At 45.0% G+C, this 20,202-nt stretch overlaps 2 protein-coding genes across 6 annotated transcripts in view; one reads left to right on the forward strand and one right to left on the reverse strand.

The window, feature by feature from the left end:
• Window positions 1–2: 2 nt before the first annotated feature.
• LOC138204393 (uncharacterized) lies at window positions 3–9,507 on the reverse strand. 2 transcript variants are annotated; one of them, XM_069159621.1, is made up of 17 exons: window positions 9,370–9,507; window positions 8,099–8,205; window positions 7,830–7,969; window positions 7,427–7,587; window positions 7,108–7,266; window positions 6,517–7,009; window positions 5,818–5,916; window positions 5,058–5,148; window positions 4,260–4,483; window positions 3,885–4,127; window positions 3,658–3,756; window positions 3,217–3,410; window positions 2,921–3,095; window positions 2,454–2,610; window positions 2,195–2,348; window positions 1,564–1,675; window positions 3–1,429 (listed from the first exon to the last, which is right to left on the reverse strand). In XM_069159621.1, exons 1-17 carry the CDS (start codon window positions 9,388–9,390, stop codon window positions 1,254–1,256), a joined length of 2,805 nt encoding a protein of 934 aa, XP_069015722.1. In that variant the 5' UTR covers window positions 9,391–9,507; the 3' UTR covers window positions 3–1,253. The 2 variants fall into 2 exon arrangements, with proteins under 2 accessions (XP_069015722.1, XP_069015723.1); XM_069159622.1 differs by lacking the exon at window positions 1,564–1,675 and having other exon boundaries at window positions 1,337–1,429.
• A 2,157-nt stretch (window positions 9,508–11,664) lies between these two features.
• Window positions 11,665–20,202, forward strand: part of slc4a2b (solute carrier family 4 member 2b) — a 41,399-nt gene continuing 32,861 nt past the window's right edge. For 2 of the 4 annotated variants that reach the window (XM_069159636.1, XM_069159639.1), the window contains exon 1: window positions 16,679–17,096. The gene's annotated coding sequence lies outside the window, so the exon portion shown is untranslated. Of the gene's footprint in view, window positions 11,693–16,678; window positions 17,097–20,202 lie in introns of those variants that run through there. The other 2 variants (XM_069159637.1, XM_069159638.1) reach the window with 2 other exon arrangements.

The following is a 20,202-nucleotide window of genomic DNA, read 5'->3' on the forward strand; positions in this document are numbered from 1 at the left end:
CATTTAGATTGAGGAGACTTTATTGTTAATTGTAACGAATACAGTGCTTGTATCCAAAAATCAAAATGCTTTTAGGGAAAATAAACTATTTTACATCTCTGTAAACAAGACGGAAAAACGCGAACATGATTTTAAAGAAGTTGCTTTGGGTTTGGTCTCGTGAGCCTCATGGCTGCATAGATCCTACATCACATTACAGTCACTACACTACTCGCTGCGTACGCTGCTCACGTGTAGCTGAAAATGGCCGGGCTCTCCAGAAAACATTGGCATTTCTTGGCAAAACTAAAACGACCGCCACTGACGAAACAAAGTGAGGCCAGCGCATCGCCAGGACGCAGCTGAAAGAAAACAATTTTCTTTTTTTTTAGGATTTGAAAACCAATCAATATTTTCTTGTCCTGCTTCAACAGATTGTATTTTAGTATTTAACTCATTTTAGTTTTTAACGGTTTTTGAAAACGATAATATTAAGGAAATCTTTTTTTCTTTTTTTTTTTCTAAACTAAAATATCAATGTGGGTATCTGCTTCAAAATTCAAGTTGAAGTCAGGCTCTGACTTTACATGCAGTGGATCTGCATTAGTGTTTGCTGCATCTACTAATTTAATAGCATCAAAATATTCAAGCTAAGAAAAAAAAAAAAAAAGAGGACCACTACTTGCCTGTACAGATAAATCCAAAATGACATGAATACAGCTAACAAGTCAAAGTTGGGTTCAAGACGGGTAACGGATTACTGGAAGACGATCTGCCTTCACATACCGTCAAAATATTACCGACCGTATCTGCTTGAACTGACCGTTTAATAATTTTAGATATGTCTGTTGGACGTTACGGTCTGGAAATGCATGCTGAAGAAACAACAGGTTTCTCCGACCAATAAGGCTGCACATGAAGCTTTAAAGCTATTAGGTAGCGTTTCCATAGAGACGAGGGGCTGCAGTCTGTGTGTGAGAATACTGATTGATTCTATATATGTAAACACATGGCTTCCGTTAAAAGGTTTCAAACTTAGCGTGCGTGATTGACAGATTAGTGGCACGAGCTTCCAGTTGAAACAGTGCAAAGTAGGAGGAGCGTTTTGAGTTCACGCCGTTTCCAGATGATCCCGGTCGCGGCGCGTCTTCAGGGGGGGCCCCCCCCACCCCCCCGAGAGGTGGAACGGCGGGAGGGAGGGGCGGGGGGGGATGGGGGGCACTCGGCGGCCGGGCTCGGGCGGAGTGTATCGTCGGCCGGGCCGACGTCCGTGCTCACTGGGCCTCCCACTCCTCGTCCGAGACGTCGTCGGGGGCGACGGTGCGGGTGTTGCTGGCTCGGATGCTGCTGATGTTGGTGAAGGAGAGGAGGCTCGCGATGCCCATCAGACTCACGCCGGTGCCGTCCAGGTTCACCTGAGCGAGGTGCATGTGTTTCAGGAACTTCAGACCTGCAGGAGAAGGTAAGAAAAATGCACACGAGATGCCTTTTTAAAAAAAAAAATGGTTTTTTAGGTGTGCCGCGTCAGAGGCGGATGAACGAAGACCGTATTTTTTTTATTTTTTTTTAAGAGTCGGACCTTACCGCGGTCTGTGATCCGTGTGCGGCTGAGATTCAGTTTGACGAGCTGACTGCAGTGGATCAAACCTCTTCTCACGACGGTGTCGCCCACCGCAGTGCTGGCTAACCCCAACACCTGGAGAACGTCAGCCAGACACAGTGCCAGGCATACAATTCATTTGTTGTGAAAACTTTGCTTTGCCGAGCCGAACATTTTGCACAATAACGTTTTTCTCAACGGTACGCGTGGTGAATGAGCTGGTCATCGAGTGGACACGCGTTCAAATTAAGGTTCAACCTTTTGGTTTTAAAAGCCGTCGGCAGAACGGGTTCTCGTATGTTCCGACCCCCCCCCCCCCCCCTGTGACCCCTCCCCCCATTTAAATCACATTTAATCCTCTATTTTCACAATTTCACACTCTTGATTTATTGAGTTCTGTCCTGTCCCAGGGTTTGATCTCGGTGTGCTAAAACCCAATAAATGTGAATAGAAATGCTGTGAAGCCTGGCAGTTACTTAAATGAGAATAGTATCTATACGTGCGGTGTAAAATCCTGGAAATTTAAACGTCCGGGGAAGTCATTAAACCAGGTTTTGGTTAAAACCAGTGTTGAATGTGTAAACGACAGACGAACGAACATCACGAACGAACTACCTGCAGGTGCGGCAGACAGGTGACGAGCTCAGCCACATTTCGGCTGGTGACCGACGTCCGGTCCAGACACAGCTCCTGCAGCTCCCGCAGGCCTCGCAGGGAGGGCAGTCCGGCGTCCGTCACCTGAGTGTTGCTAAGCGACAGCTTCTTCAACCTAAAGCACAACGTTCCTGTCAGCGTCCCGGTTTGAATCGGGCGGGGAGCCGTCGGCGGGAGGAAGGCGGCGCCCCCCCCCCCCCCCGTCGAGCGCGGGACTGACCTGGTCATGGTGGAGAGGTGGCCGACTCCCTGGTCTGTGACCTGAGTGTAGTCGGTCAGGTCCAGCTCCGAGAGCAGAGACAGTCTGGAGAGGAACGACAGCCCGCCGTCCGTCACACAGTGGCGCCCGGGGAGGGTGAGCTGAGTCAGCTTTAGGCCTGAGAGGAAAGAAAGAAACCTCACAGATTCGAGCGTTTGGCTTCACTCCCGTCTGTCTGCTCGTTTGTCAACTGACGAACCCGATTCGGATTCAGACGACTTTACCGATCATTTGCAGCTTCACCCCACCCCCCCCCTCCCCCCCAGTGCCTATGCACCTCTTTAAAAACGTACAAACAAAGTGGTTTGGCCACAAGTCGACGGCATCAGATTTGATCGACATGCGGACGTCGATATAAGAAAAGAAGCAGCAGTATCTTAAAAAAAAAAAAAAAGTTCTTCTGACTTTTAGTTTCTAGTATCGTTTACCTGAGATGATCTGAAGGGCGTGGTCGCCATCGAGTACGGGGATTCCTCCCACGCTGAGCGATGACAGGACGGGGTGGTTGGCGAGGCGCTCCAGAGACCCCTCCGTCACACTTGTCCCGTCCAGGTTGAGAGTCTGCAGACTGACCATCTCTGCCAGAGCTGTCACATCTTTAACCTGGCAGAACCAAATAACAGCGAGGCAAGAAGGTGTCAGGAGAAAGCAGTGTAGTGTACTGGGTGGGGGGTGGGAGGGGGAGGGGAGGGGGGGGGGGGTGCTGCTGGTAGAGCTGGAGTACCTTAGTGTACTTGATGCTGAGAAGTCGCAGCTGGGGGACGCAGGCGGGCAGCACCGCCAGCGTGGCTTCGGTCACCGCCGTCTGGTTCAGGCTGAGCTGAGAGAGGCCGGACGGAGCCGACCGGAGATACGACACCATCCCGGCATCCGTCACTTTGGTCTGGTCCAGGGACAGGAAACACAGGCTCTTCAAACCTTCGAGACGTCCGGCGGAAGGAAAACGTGTCGATTTCACACGAAATAGCATGACTCGGCGCTGAACCCGAGAGCGGCTTATTTGGAGATCTGGCGTTCTTTGTTAGTGTGACCGCATGTTATGTGGCGTTACGTAATCTGTTACTTCCCTCCCTCCCGCCCCTCCCCCCCCCCCGCCCCTCCTCTCTCTAATTACAGTCTGAGCCTTGTTCAAAAGACTGATTGATTGTAAAACAACAAGCCCAACCTGTCATATGCTGCAGACAGGAGTCGGTGAGTTTGCTACAGGAGGCCAGGTTGAGGTGCTGGAGTTTGACCAGGCTGGAGAGGATTGACAGGCCCGAGTCTGGAACGAGACAGCGTTGTTTAAATGAAGGAAAACAGGCAGAATTTGAACCAAAACATGCTGCAAACGTTTAGACAAAAAAAAAAAACAACAACCCGGAAGCCCCGTCCTGGTATAAAGTTTCATACCCGTGATGAGAGGCGAGTTGACGAGACTGAGGTGCTTCAGCGCCGTGAAGGCCCGTAGCTGCCGCAGCAGCTCGTTGGTGGAGTACGGGTAGCAGTTGAGGACGAACTTCTGCATCGGGCAGCCGAAGAAGAGCTCCAGCGTGCGCGGACGGAGCAGCCTCTCGCGGGACATGTGGTTGAGCAGGAGCTCGGCGAGCTCCGGGGTCAGACATGCCAGACTGCTGCTGTACTGCATGCTGGGAGCTGAGAGAGCGAAGACACGGAGCCGAGAACCCCCGGCGGTGAGTACACAAAGCCAACTGAGACGCGGCGGTTACCCGGGAGACCGGTGAGAAACCGGGGAACTGGACATTCTCCTCTCTCGCGCTCTCTCACCGGTCATGAGGTGGACGGTCGCGCGGGTGGCCAAGGCACATAGGGACGGCACGTTCGGTGTCCTGAAGGGTCTTTTGGGGGGCGACGGCTGTCCCTGGGAGGCGTGGGGGTCTTCCTGCTGCGCGGCCCTCTGCAGACGCTCCACCGCGGCCAGACCCGCAGCCCCGGGCGCCACCGGACCTCCCGCGTCCACGGGGGCGGCCGCTTCCTCTTGTGGGGCCTCTCTGAGACACACAGGTACACAACCGGTCTTTATCACACACACACATGCGCGCACACACACACACACACACACTCTGTATTTCAAAAGGGGACCGTGTCCAAACGCTCCCGTACGCCGGTAAAACGCACGCCGCCCCGCGTTCAGCAGCTTCACCTTTTCGGAGCCACTTTAAATACCCGATTCGCAACGAGCTCGGACACCAAACCAATACACGAGTTATTTTCTGAGGCACGACGTGACGTTTGTAACCGCGGGGACTGTTTTCAACAACTGTTCTTCATGTCGTATCTTTTATTCTCCTCTACTCATGCCTTTCTCCGGCTGTTAACGGGGGCGTTGCTCTAAAAACTGTACAGCCTCAGTTCGGATGACGTCAGGATATAACGGGAACATCTGAATACCATAGAGCTTTAAAGTCCACCGTCGTGGCCCTCCTGCTGAGGCACCTTTAAACTAATCCAATAATCTATTTACAAGACACTCCAAGTTGCACCCGTAATGCGTACAAATTGTATAGAAATCGCCTCGTCAGGCGCTCTTGCGTCACATCGGTGCCGTTCTGACTCGACACCTACCTGAGTCGGTTGCCTTGCTGTGGCCAGTGGTGCTGAGGCTCAAATCCTCCGCGAATCCTGTTCTCTGGAAAGAAAGGCAGCCTGGGCATTCCTGCGGAGAATTTCACAAGAGACAACTGTAACCCATGCAGATATTCCCGATACCGCCAAGCTCAAACTCAAAAGTAGTCACTAACATCCACCGGCCTGTTCGGTATTTAAAATCCCATGCTGCATTTGTATTTAACTTGCAGTGGGGGGGGGGGGCAACCTATGAACTTCATATCACACACCTCTGATCAACATCTTTCGTTCCTGAATCTTTGATCTTCCTTGAACTGGCTTCGACCGTGAATGAGCTCTTTTCGCTCTCCGGCCCGGCCAATAGTCAGAATACTGCATCAGCCACATGCCCCCGACGTACTTGATGTGATTGGCTGACCAACTTTGGCAAGCACTTAAGAGAACTTAGTTCTCCCTGGCGGAGCTGAGCGGCTCTGTGCTCCGTTTACGACAGAAAGGACCATTCACCTACATCGTTTCCTAATCCTAATCTCTCTTAAATGTGACATACATTACGAGGCCAGTTAGTCTAACGATCGCTCGGCGATTTATGCAATTTCTGACATGACTTTGCAAAAAGGTCTCCAAAGATGAAGAAATGAAGACACGTGGAAACAGGAATAGAGAGAGGGATAGGGGGGGGGGGGGGTCAGACAAAATGTAGTTCAAAAGGAGGGACGTAGTATCTGTAACAGTCCCACACAAAGTGATGGCGTACCGTTAAGCAGGAGAGGCGGTACTTCTTCTCCTTCTTGATCCTCGTCGATGTCTACGCCTGCGTCCTCGGCATTACCGGCAACCAACCTCTGGCCTCGCCCTGTCGAACACCGGGACTGTTACAAAGTGACTCCGCAGACGCTTAAATAACGTGTGACTCTCTTTTCGTTCAGATAATTGAGCCCATAGGGCTGCAAACTGGGAAGAGGTTTAACGTTACAGAAGGAAGGAGTCCCAGTAGCTTGATAACAACAACAAAACATTAGTATTAAATATTTGGGGTTCTGAGTTAAAAAAAAAAAACAACTGAAGCACACAACTCTGTGTGAAGAAAAATGTCAGAAGAAACGTCCAACAGATCTTAAAGAGCATCAAAGTGCAGGAAGACAAATAAGAAAATGAAAGAAAACACAATCTGACTTTCGAATGAGTTTACTTTCAGATTCTGGGTCAATTTTGGTTGAATTCAGCAACAGAGTTTTGTTCCCAACTGTTCCCAGAACAAAGCTTTAGTGATAAAAAAAACCCAACAATATTCTTATAATCATTACAATACAGATCTTCATCACTAAATGATGTTGAATCCAACAATTTTATTTTTTTTTAATAACAGGCTGATGTGTGTTTTGAAATTTGAAATGGCAATTCAGAACGAATGAATTCTTGTGACTGTACAATATGTAAGGTATTCAGCCCTCACCCCAGAAGTGAGAGGGCCCAGACAGTGAAGGAGGAGCTCCAGGTATCCCTGCGTAGTTCACTGCCTCTTCCCACAGCTGGTTGGGTAGCACAGGAGGCAACACGGGGTCCGGCCCTCCCACCAGCACCTCCTCCTGGACGGGTGCGGGTGGCGGTGGTGGAGGAGGAAGAGGAAGAGGAAGAGGAGGAGGAGCGGGCTCGGCGCACGGAGACGGCTCGGCCTGACCTGCTGACGGTGGAGCTGCGGGACTCGGTGGATCCTGAGGCGTCTCTGGAGGAGTGGTCTGAATACACAGCGCTGCGTTTGGAGTGAGGCCCAGAGAGCGCAGGGAACAGGCGAGCTCCGCCTCCCCGAAGCGCTTCCGCGGGAAACCCTGAAGGAGCGAGAAGGAGGCCAGGGAGGGGTGACGTCCGGCGATGTGCTCCACGACGCTGCGCAGGGGGGCGTCCGCCGAGAAGCGCTCGCGCATGGACTCGCCGGACGGCAGCCGGATCTGCAGGAAGGCACAAATAGTTCTGTTTGAACGGCTGAAATTTCACTGTACCTACTCGCCCGCGGATGGTCGGGGGTGACGGTTCCTCTTCGCCTCACCATGAGTACGCAGTTGTTATCCACGTTTGTCTGAGGCTTTCCTCCAAGCTTCTGCCCCTGGACACCGGGAGGAGACGTCTCTGCGGCGGGACTGGTCTGATTCTTCTCCTGCAAGCTCCTCCGATCCTCGGCGATCCGCTTTAACACCGACTCGCGCTCCTGGAGGTACAAACAACATTCAGACAAAACGTCCTCTTCCAAAGCTACAAATCAAAACGCTGGACTTTGACAATGTCCTTCAAACAAACTGCCAGTTCCTTCCAAGTTAGCACTGTCCTTTGTTATTTTTTTTAAAATTTGTTTTTCCAGTATTGCTGACCTGTTTCTTTTGTCTTCTCTCTGCTCTGGCTTCCTCAGCAACACGTTGCCTTTCTTTGTCTTCGAAGTCACTCTTGTCTTGTTTGAGACGCGACTCGACAGGCGGCGGATCCGACGTCGGGGTGCCTGATTGGGACGGCCTCAGCACCAGAGAAGGGCTCGCTGTTAAAGACGGAAAGAAAACGTAACGAGACAAATTTTGCACGCTTTATTATCCCATTCCCTCCGGCAATACTCAAAACACTCCAGTGATGAACACAAAGTCGTGTTTGGAGGATATTACAGCTGGAGATTAAACATATATATATACACACACGCAAATCTGTACTGAAAGTGGTCCAACTGTTGGACAATAAATAATTTTAAAAAAAATAAATAAACAGATTTGATATTTGGTGTGTTACCTGCGCTGTCAGTGGGAGACGAATGTGACTCAGATGTGCTCGCTGCCTCTTTGGGAGGGTTGAAAGCAGAAAACGCCGTCTCAGCTGGCTGTGACGTCCGCTTCACCAACCTGTGTCGTGGGTACTGACCCTGCAGGAGCCTGTCGACACGCAAAGAGAGGGAGAAGTCATTTACTGAAAGATCTGGTCTTTTACTCTCTGAAGGGACATTATGTTAGCATTTAAATGATTGCTGACTCGGATTGAAGAGGACGACTGGGACCACTCACCACTCTGCTGCCTCTGGCACAGAAAAATGCCCCGCCTGCATCGCCGCCTGTATCTGCTCCTCCGTGAAACCCATCTCACTGAGGATGAGGACTAACTCCCCGATAGTCTGCAGAAGAAGATCGAACACAGCTCACACAACGGCTGTCTAACAAATCAACAAGACACGTTAAAAAAAAGAAGAAAAAACAAAGGCATATTTTTCTAATTTACCAGTTGCATTGGCATCATCGTGTGACCCATAAGGCCAAATATCAAACAGGTGATATCACAATTGTCTGTCTATACAGACATAGTCAGACTGTCATAGAATATACAAAGAAGTGTTGACAATATTTGATTTCCTCCCTTTTAAATGAATCAGGCTGACACAATAGGAGGAAGGCCTCTCGATGTAACCCAGGACAACAGCAGCATAAATTAGTGCACAAAATGACTTGAAACAAATCACCACATGTCTCAATTAGATTATATAATATAACCGCTGAACATTATAATCCTTACAAAGGGAGGATTTATTGCTGGGCTGTTGTATTTATACTTGAAGCTGGATTTCATGTTAAGTCTAATCGGGGGGGGGGGGGGTATAATGGTGCCTTTAACCATACATACATATATATATATCAATATTTACTAATATTCTTTTCCAATCTTTTTTAATTAATTAGTTTTTTTTTTTATATATATATATAGTTTATCACATCCGTAGACAAACGCAGTTTTTTTTTTTTTTACCAGAAAATAAATAATTAAAAAGAATAATAATAATAATAAAATGTGCTCTACATGCTTAACAAGGACGTTATTAGCCCCGTTCGTCCTTTTTAAACTCTCCCGACTCTTAAGTTAACGTTTAGTTCCTTAAAAAGTTTCCAGCAGTTTTCTCAGCCTCGTTCAAAAAAAAAAAAAAAGAAAAAGAAAAAAGAAAAGGGGGGGGTGTTGAACGTAAAGCGACTTCGACGTAAACACGACGAATTGAAACTTGACAACAGCTAACCAGCTAGCCTGCAGCTAATGCTACGCATGTTGTTGTTGTTTGGTCGCGAGGTGGCTGTCAACAAACACCGTTAGCATCGGTAGCTTAGCAGCTAGCTGAGGGCGAATAAATGGCTGAAGGCTAAAAAAAAAACAAAAAAACCCTAACGCAGCTAGCAAGGCGAAATATAAATAAATATATATATATATGTATATATATATATATATATTTATTTATTTATTCTTAATGCAAATACAGTTTCACGTCGAAAGACGGGGAAGGTCCTTTGGAGCTTACCGGAGAGGCGGCGGAACTCATGCCGTCGTTTTTTTTTGAGGTTGCTGCGGAAGGAGACCGATATTAATTTGAGCAACTTTGTTGACTTCCTGGATGTGTGTGTGTGTGTGGAGCAGATCTGCTGCACACTGACCTCTCCCTCCCTCCCTCCTTCCCTCCCTCCTTCCTCACCTCCTTCCTTCCTCCCCTCCTTTGACTTGCAGATTGACAAGCACAGCAACAAGAAAGCAGCCAATCAACACCGCGGAGACACGACAAGTCCGCCCACAAATCAGATGACGTCACGGTGATAGACAGATCCGAACCCCAATTATCCGCTGGCCTTATCAATAATGAATAATAATAATAAATAACCCCTCATCATCCGTGGACAAGCGTGTACATCTATTTTTTATTTTTATTTATTTATTTATTTTACCGTAAATTATGCGTCAAAAACATCACTAAGACAATTTATTTCAATATGAAACCACAGGTAATAAATTAATAAACTGCACCAAATTTTTTTTTTTTTTTTTTTTTTTTTTTTTTTTTTTTTAAATAAAGAAGAAGAAGGGGGTGGAAATTATCTATATTATTATGATTACGTTTAACTAAATTCTCCTTTCAGTAGCAGCAGGCCACCGGTAGGGGTCACTCTTACTCTGCAAACTTGATAATGCTGCACAATATTAGCCAACTTTGGCAAGTTGCATGTGCAAGGCGATGTGGATAGGTTATTTAAGGTTATTTAAGCAACTGAAAAATGGATAAGAGTCCCAAAATAAAACCACAGATTGCCATTTTACTGAGGAAAATCTTTCAAAATGGGTTAAAAGTGTGAATGCAGAGATCATGCTAGTGTAAAGATTACTTAGAAATTACTATGGAAATCCTTTGTTACTACGATGAAACGAGCAATTGCAGGAATAGCAGGTGATATCAGAGGAGATAGAAGTGTCTTAATTAAGTGAGATAAAGTCTCAGGTGAACGGAGTAGATAGAAAATATCTGAACAGCGACATAAATCACAACTTAATACAGGAATCTTTAAAGTATTTTAAAAGGTGTTGTATTTTATTCAGATATATAAGAGGGCAATTAGTTTAGCCTGTATGAAATAGTTAAGTCCAACTAGATATTCTAAAGTAAAAATAAATAAATTTAAAAAAAAGACAAGTGCAAGTCCAAAAAGCCAAACAGGCAGGCACAGAAAAAAAACAGAAACAAGTCATTATCACTGTGTAAAGCTCAATATAAGTGCACTCCAGGGGACTGGTAATAAATGTGGGGCAGGTGTACAGGCAGGTGATGATCAGTTGACTTCAGAACAGCAGGAAGTGCTGGAGACAGCTGCTGGTGGAGAAGGGAACAGTAGGGCTGGAGACGTGAGCACTAACAGGCATGAATAATGTGAAATATGTGAAGCCACTTCATTGTGCTCACACATTTTGAACAAACAACATATGAGACAAAGGGTAGGGATTGCCATATGATGCACAGATTGTAAAGCTATGATCATTTAGCGTGAGGTTAGGTTTAGGTTAGGTAGTTACTTTATTAATCCCCAAGGGGACATTTTTTTTCCCGCTGCAGCAGCATACAGGAAGCAATAAGATAATAATAGAATAATAAAAAGCAATAAGCAGTGAAGAAAATATTATTTTTTCTCTTTTTTTTTTTTTCTTTAAAAACACCCCATTCTGATTTATCATACAGTTTGGTGATTAGGACTGCAACAAACAAAAATGTCATTATAGATGAATATGCCATTTTATGATTAATATATATATATATTTTAAAAAAATCTTACATTAAAACATTAAAAAGGAGTCAAGTGGCAAATTCTCACACTTCTTCTCCTCGACTCATAAGTTCAACGTGACATTAAAAACAAAAAGCAAAACATTTGTTTGATTTTGAAGAGTTTTTTTGTTTATTCGGAGGTCATGGGCAACATAACGGAAAAAAAGACGTCAGGAAGGCCTTCCCAGATAGCGAATCACCGTCTGCGCATGCGCCGCAATTTCTGTCTCAAGAAAGCTCACAGAAATCATCCGAGGAAAACCGGAATTTGGATTAATTTATCCTCAGAATAATGGTATGAAATAGTATTTCGAAATAATCCAGACGTGCGTCACGCGCCGATGTAATATTTCGACGCGTTTTAAATGTTGTTGTTTTTTAACTTCACTCGAAATGTTACCTCCGTAGTTTTTGACGCGTCTCGTGCGCTTACCGCCTTTACGTTGAACTCGTCACCGGAAGTGGCGTCATTTGTTAATGTTGTGATTTTGACGCCGGTCATTCAGAGAGTTTTGAGTCGAGTACCAGGCACCGGTGAGTAAGTAACCTGCAATCTCTGTGTGTGACTGTAAATCTCAGGAAGATTTCGCTGCGTAATAAACGCGTTCCTGCTTTGAACCGGCGTTATTATGTCCCCGACGGTTATTAACCGCTTTTAACCGTTGTCTCACGCTCCCGTTAAGAGGCACTGACAGCCACTAACTGCCACACGTACACGCAAGTGTCCGCCGCCGCCGCCTCGGGAGGTGGGGTGGGGGGGGAGGGAGGATGACTTCGCTTTGTCTCGGCTTGTTAGCCAGGTAATATAGAGAGGGGGAGGGAGGGGGGGGGAGGGGAAAGTGGTGGGAAAATATGAGTTTTGTTGGGGGGGGGGGGGGGTAAAAAAAAGCCTCCTGGCGGACTGTTGAGAATTTAACGGTGATGTTGTGGAAGTTCCTCATCGCAGCCGGCTACCGCCGACTCTCCCTCCCCCAAAAAAAACATGACAGCACCCACGATGCTGATGAGTTCACGTCAGAGCGAAATGGGTCGTTGTTTCCTGTTTCTTAGAATAATTAAATGAAGCTTTCAGCGAGGCAACGTGGAGAGTGGGTGTGTAAAGGGTGGGCGTGGGGTGACGGGGGGGGGGGGGGAAGTAGGGGTGGGGGAGGGAGGGAGTGAGCTCATTCATTAATTATTTATCCATTGCTCACTAACAGCAGCACTGAATATGATAGTGTAATATGCTTTGACACTTGATCAATTAATAACACAGTTGGCAATTCATGTTCTATCCCTCAACACTATTAATATTATTATGAACAATATTAATCCACTGATGTTCGAGGCTTCGTCCTGTTTTAGGTGTGTGCTGTGTTCATCTGCCGTACTAGAAACAAGAGACGCGCTAGTCATGACAGGTGTTTGCTAAAGATTTATTCTGCCAATAAGCATCATTTTCATTAATGCGTTACTCTATGAATCGCAAACCGCCATGTAACCTAAAAGAAGTCAAAGCGGTTGCTGTGAAGTTTGATTTTATTAGTCTTGTCAAGAGCAAATTCATGAATTATGTCAAGATATTAAATAGAAAAACACCCAAGTCGTCGAATCAGAATCGGTTTATTGTCCAGGTATGTTTACACATACGAAGAATTTGACTCCGGTTGTAGCTTCACAGACAGACATAAATAGACATATAAACGTAAATATGCGTATATACAGCATAGAAATGAATATATACACCTCAACAATGGTGCAATTTCACCTGGTGCAAATGGTGCTCGTGCTCATGTCGTGCAAAAGGTCCAGTGATGTTGAACATGTTGAGTGTTTCGCAGAGTGACGGCCTGCGGGTAGAAACTGGTCTTGTTTCTGGTGGTCTTGTGAGGCTGTAACCAGCAAGTGCTTTGTTTTGTTTTTTTGTTTTTTTTTAAACGTTGGTCTAAAATGCAGTGGTTGTACGTGACCAAGAAAGAAAAGCGGGCTTTAGTTGAATGGAGCTTTCTCAATGAGACGTCGTGACACGATTGCCCCGCTTATTGGAATAGAGCCATTGTTGATGTTATTACTTCCAGTGGCGAGCTTCCTGTAATGACGAGTCAATTTTGTGTGCTGTAAAAAGGTCGAGAGATTTATTTAGGGTAAAACAATAAAAAAATTAAACCGGGGATGTCGCCAATATTCAGGTTCGTAAGATTTATTTTAAAAAATGACAGAAAACAAACAAACAAAAAAGGCGATACTCTCCGTCGAATCCACAATAAGCGGAAGCTTCTTTTGCTTTTGAGTTCACTGTCAATAAAACGGTCGTAGATAAATGTGATTTGTGTGTAAAAACTCAGCTAATCTCTCCTTGCATGGAGGGAGACTTCCTTGCAGCTCCCACAGTGGAATGTAACTGAAACTGTTCATGAACAACATCCTAATCTATCATCAACATTTGATTAATTATTTCCTGCCATTTAATCAATAATTACATGAGCACTCATTGTAACTTATCTCAGAGTTAATAACTGATGGATATTTGTGGCAGGGACACATTTGGAAACCCCCCCACCCCTCCCCTTGTAGGACCCCCACAGGTCCCTGTACTCCCCAGTTTTGGGAACAACAGTCCCAGGATTGTTTTGCTTAGCTATTGGATGTCAGGACGTGCCCTCCGGCGGGACGCAGGAAGGATGCGTCTCTTCTGCTGACTCGCCAACATCATCCCCGTGTGGTGCACCGCAGGTTATTCGAGGAGATGTTCTGCTTTGATGTAAAGCCGAGACGCCGGAGTGAGGCGATTATCTTTTCCTTGAGATGATTAAATCCAAGAGAAACAATCCCACCTTCTCTAAAGCTGACCACCTCAAGGACTCGCAAGATAGTGGAATGTGAAATGTTTGTCTTTGTTGAAGCTGACCTTATCCGATCGGACTCCTGATTGCTGCAGCTTATTTTTTTATTTATTTTGTGGCGTAGTGCCGTGTGGTGCTTGAACGCATCAGATAGACCCATCTTATCTCTGTGGTCGCAGTCTCGGCTTTTTCATTTGTTTTCCTTCACCTCGCGGAAAAATGTCAAACAGACTTATTGTGAGCTGATTTGTGACAACGGCAGAGTGTTTTGCGTCAGAGGGGGAAGGGGAGGGGGGGGGAGGACAATAAAGCCTAAACAGTTGAGGGGAGCGTCTCCACATTCCTGTTGTGAATTGCTTGGTCATGCAGAAGCAAAGGAAGGAAAAGAGGCAGATAATAAGCATTTTTTTTTTTTTTTTTTTTTTTTCTGTCGTGGGCTCACGGCTCTTCATGTTTATTTTACCTTCCTCTGTGCAGATAAACAGACCCACTTATTCTGCCCATAAACACATAAAGCTTAAGAAATAAAAAAAAAATATATATATATATATATATATTTTTTTTTTTTTAATTTTTTTTTAATTTTTTTTTTGCCTTGTTTACTATTTGAAACCGTGGAGTTTTGCTGGCTTGGCCGTCACTCTGCTCTATATCCTACGAAATTGCATTTAATTACCATTAAGCGCTTTGGCAGTCCACCTCAGCACGGGCATGGTTCGGGCTGCCGTCCTCTCACATCAGCTGTCTGCAGTTTGTAGTCTCCTCGGAGCATCAAATTATACACTGAACTGCAAACGACCTGGTTTGGCTTCCTCTCTGCTCCTCCTCCATCCATCTTGTCATCCATTCCCGTGGAGATATGACTTTAAAAAAAAAAAAAGTCCTTCCTTTAGTCAGTGTTTACCAGCAGCGCTTTTCGCACAAACCTAATCACGTTACGTCGTTTTTCCCGGGAAATGAATAGATGGCTGATTTGTATTTGACCGTGGTGTGAGATTATAGGTGTTTGTTTTGATTCTGGGAGCCCGGGGGGATATTTAATTCCCGCCCCTGTCTGAGTCCCAAGGGAGTAAAATACAGTTATTACTAAGTGCACCGGGTCACGGCTTCACAATTGCAGCGTTTCAGTGAGAACACAGCTTTACCTTTTGTGCAGTTTTGTGCAACCTGAGCGGCCCTGGATGCAGTTTTTGACAAGGGACACACCCCCAACACCCCCGGAGCTGGATACCCCCCGTCTCTGGGGATTATATAAGAAAGGTCTGATTGTCCAGCGGAGATAAAAAAAAAGAAAAAAAAAGAAAAGGTGACCCACTCTCCTTCTCTCCATATTTGCACCACTGTGTGTGTCCTGTTCTGGACTTCAGCACTTCCATGACACCGACGGACCCGCACTACTTCTGCTGTGTTTACACAGCAGTAAATCTCATCCGCATTAATGAGCCACGGGTTTTTTTGGGGGTTTTTTTTTTCTACAAGTGCGCGCTACTTGGGTGGCTCGCAGTTTCAACTTTGGTAACTCTTACATCAGAACATCTGGTTGACTCTTTTTCTTTAACAAATATGTGGACGTGACGCTGTCTTAAGTCCAGGGCGGTGCGGTTACTGATTGGGCAGCCGCTTCGCCACGTGTGGAATCGGCTCGCTCGATAGTCTACCGGCCCGTGAAGGCAACGTCGGGAAAATCGTAGCGTCTGGCGATAGCTTGGACGTGAGGCGTTTAGGGGACATCGGTAAATTGCCGCATCTAAAGATAGCTTGAGGCGTTTAATGGCGCGTGGGTAAAACTGTAGCGTTTAGCGATGGCGTTCATGTTCATCTGTGAATTGTAGCTTTGGACTTGGTGATACTCTCTACCCTTTATCTCCTGCATGAAAACTAAAGATTTATGTTATGTTATTTTCCATAAAATTGGATCTCATGAAATTATTTTTGGAAAAACAGGCATCAATGTCAAGGTATCGATACCAGTATCAAAATGGTTTTTTTATTTTTTTTATAATGATACCCAGCTCTCGTTAGTTAGTCAATATCATGTTTCTTATCATCCCATGCAATAAAAGCACTAGAAGCACACAGTCTCAGTGCTATTTCAACCACGGTTGATATTTGAGGCTTTAAAGCTGCACAAATCAATATCTTTTTAAACAGTGGTTCAAGTAAGTGCCTGTAATGGAAACCCCTGTAATTGTAAACCCTTAGAGAATCATGACCAGGTCTCTTCAGCTCTGCACAACCTGCATCTCATTGTTTTGGTTTTACAGCCAGCAACTTACATTATTTTTGGTTTAGTCTGACCAACCGTCACTCAGCAGAATAATTTTTTGAGAAGTGTGGAAAAAGAAAGGTTTTGCAAATTTAGCCTCAGATTTTTTTTTAAATAGAAATAAAGCCCAAAAAGAAGGTTTAAAAGTTTCAGTTTATTGATACTTGAAAGAGCGGTTTGTTCTATGTATAGCTGAGGAAGATGTGTCTTTGTTTCTCTTTCAAAGTGTGCATTAACCTCCCACAGTGCCTCAAACACCATAAACCTCTTCAAGGTATAAAAATGCTTGAGCGGTGATTGCCTGTTCTTTTCTGGAGGAGAGGACAATGGGCGGGCGTTACGTAAGCGGTTGGGACTCAGCTGCCTCTCAAATCCCTCTTCAACCCCAAAGACAGGTGCCTGTCTCATGCGCGAGCGCCGCTGCCCGAAGCCCTCCGATGGGACAAAGAGGCGCAGATAAAGATGGCCATAGATTGACTGAGCGCAGCTGTGAGCTGTGTGAGACTGGACCTGTTCCACTTAACAAGCACATTCATGCCGAAGTGCCGGACCCTGCCAAACCCCGGGTGAACTTAGCGTGACCAGTGGGCTGTGAAGAGCGGAGCGGGGAGGCAGGGTGGGGGACGTCTGCGCGCTGAGAGACTCGGGAGGTGGCTGGGTGACTTGGGAAACTGCTGAGCTATTTCAGGCTGAAAGGCTCTGAGGCAACAGAGGCGCAGCTATCAACATACACCGAATCCAACATACACAGACGGGGCAGCTGTCAGAGGTGTACGGCTACATCCAGGTCAGACTGCGCATTACCAGGCTGCACGGGAGGTTTGACAGGCCGGCAGCACTGAGCGAGGCTTCTGGTGAGTTTTTGGCCAATTTAGTTTTTTTTAGTTTTTTAACCACCTGTTGACACGATAACGTTCTCTTGGAAGCAGTTAGTGCTCGGCTGCACCACTTCACTGTGCTATTCTTTATAACTTGGAGCAGACTTTATTTTAGAATTGTATGGAGAGGAGAATAACAGGAAGCTGGTGGGAGAATTTCCGAAACGTGTTAACACTTTGAATAAGAGCAAAAAGTAAAAAAAATAAATAATTTTTTTTTTTTTTAAAAAGTGGGGGGATGTTATTGTATAAGAATTCTTGTTAAATGTTATTTTTATTTCTTTCAGAAGAGGAAAAACAATGTGTTTGGAAATGTGCACGAGATGGTTTGGACGAAATGCAGATTGTTTTATTTCACCAAAATATTTGAGCCAAAACCTTCAATTTGCCTCGACGTCTTTACTTAAAACGTCCCAAAGCATAAAGAATTAGTTTTTTTTTGTTTTTGTTTTATTATTCTGTGCGGGCTAGTGCTTTGAAATAAGCATGTCATCTCTCGGTTAGGGTTGCGGAAAAAGTTGTCGGTTGACCTTGCGTGTATGAAGAAGTCACACCTCTTTATATAGCTGACCACAGTGGATAATGCTATTATCAGCACACTATTGGGATTGAGAAAAGCCCCAGACTTTGAAGTGGACTTCAATTTTAGCTGCTTGTGGCTTTGACTGTGTTCCTTTCCCCCCCAGCAAGACATCCACGTGACTGCAGAGAGAGCCTACGTCCCTGGCGACAAACCATTATATCTCACACACAAACACACACACACACGCACACACACACACACACACACACACGCGTGCGCTCCCACTGGGGTCGGGTATTTCTTTAGCCCTTAGGCTCATATAAGCTGATGTGGAATGCGGCGCTTGATTATTTGGCGAACGGGTAAGCAACTTGTTTAGATCACATGGCTGTTCTTTGTTCGTCGCAAAAAACACAATTAATCTGGCGGCTTTTATGACTTTAGGTGGGATTAATTGTGTAATAGGGTTGATTCCTTTATGACATGCCCATTTTTTTTTTCCCCCATTGCCAAATGCACTGTAAAACAGTGGCATATTGATGTGTATTTAAAGAGAAATCTACCCTAAAACTGAAATTGATTCATTTCATCATCCACTTTTTATTTAACTATATCAAAACTCATCCCCAGTTAGCCATTGAAAGACATATAAGGCCACGTCATTGCTTTCCCACTCATTTCATGCACTCACATTCACAAATGAATTGACATCGTGTGCAAATTCATAAGCATGCGATTCTAAAGCTGATATGTGCTGCTTTTACTTTGAAATTGAACTTTTAAAAGGTTTATGTTGTGTATATGCAGCACCAGCTTTGCATAATTCAGAATATCAGTGACTTTTTCACCTTTATTGCAGATGCTCAGAAGCTTCTTGAGAAATTTGCTGTGTCCTTCCTGAGATGTTAAGTTGCCCAACGTACTAAAGAAAGCCAGCACATAACAACTCACTCCCTGTTCTGTGTTATTAGACGGCATTCGTTTGCCTGTATGTGGTAAACCAAACTTTTGTGAGATTTGATTGTACTCCCTTTCATGTTGCTCTTGACTTTTAATGTTTGGAGTCTTTTCTTTGCCAGCTGGTCAACTATTGACTTTTGTGTGGCCACGTGACTGAATGTCACTCTTGTACATTGAGAAAGAGATTGTCATAGATATTTTGAGACTAGGTGCAGTATTTCCTCATGGGACACATAGTGTGTAATCCTCATGTGATGGTGAAGAACCAGAAAACATTCTCGGATGTTTTGACACAATTAGTCCAACCGATTTTTCCAAAGCAGGAATATTTGAATGCATTTTTAGCCACGCGAGCTGGATTTACTGTCAGTCCAGACTAAAATATACTACAACCTTTTGTTCGGACGTTCATGGTTCCCAGAGGCTGAACCACAATGACTCTGGAGCTCCTCTGACTATTCCTCTGGCGCCACCATGAGGTTGACACTTGTGGTGTTTGAGTGAAACGTTGGATAAATTGTTCTGACATTTCGTTTTTGCATTGTTGTTCCATTTAGCATGAATTGTAAACTTCTGTGATCTGTGGACTAAAAGTAACCAGAAATTTTCACATTTAAGAAGCAGAAAACAAAGATTTCTAGTAGCCGATTAAATTTCTGTTGAAACTAATTAAGTAACTGACTGATTATTGCAGCTCTAATAGTTAACACGTTAGCATGCTGACATTAGCATTTAGGCCGACACATTTTTATCAGACATGGGTCAAGTCTGTGAGAATGTGGTCCGGGGTCAGCGGTGCAATGACCTAAATGCTAACATCAGTATGCCAAAGTGCTCACAGTAACATTGCTGATATGCTGAGGTTTTAGCTGGTGTAATGCTCACCATTTTTAGTTGAACAAAACCTGTTGGCATGCCAGTATTACCTGAAGTTTGTTGCCTCGTGACAAATCGAACTGGTTGTTGGCCAATTCAGAAAAGAGAGAAAGTAGAAAAAAAACGTCTCTCTGCTAAGCAAAGTTCTGCTTATTTTTTATTAGCCTCTAATCCTTTTTTTTTTTTTTTTGTAAATTACAAGATGATATTATTCCTTCAGTACATAGGAAAAGTTGAGGAACGCCACTCCTGTAGGTGAACTGCTCCCATTTGGACATTTGCAGCCGGTGACTTAGAGTTGCAAATTGGCACCAGAAGCCATAAACGGGACTAAAATAAGACAATCCCTCGCTTACGGTTTGTTAGACACATACAGTGGGTAGGGAAAGTATTCAGACCCCTTTAAATTTTTCACTCTTTGTTTCATTGCAGCCATTTGCTAAAATCAAAAAAGTTCATTTTATTTCTCATTAATGTACACTCAGCACCCCATCTTGACATAAAAAAACAGAAATGTAGAAATTTGTGCAAATTTATTAAAAAAGAAAAACTGAAATATCACATGGTCATAAGTATTCAGACCCTTTGCTCAGTATTGAGTAGAAGCACCCTTTTGAGCGAGTACAGCCATGAGTCTTCTTGGGAATGATGCAACAAGCTTTTCACACCTGGATTTGGGGATCCTCTGCCATTCTTCCTTGCAGATCCTCTCCAGTTCCGTCA

This window comes from Embiotoca jacksoni, unplaced genomic scaffold, assembly GCF_022577435.1.
Source record: "Embiotoca jacksoni isolate LCO1_2020_lvr unplaced genomic scaffold, fEmbJac1.0.p SCAF_25, whole genome shotgun sequence".
NCBI lineage: Eukaryota > Metazoa > Chordata > Actinopteri > Embiotocidae > Embiotoca > Embiotoca jacksoni.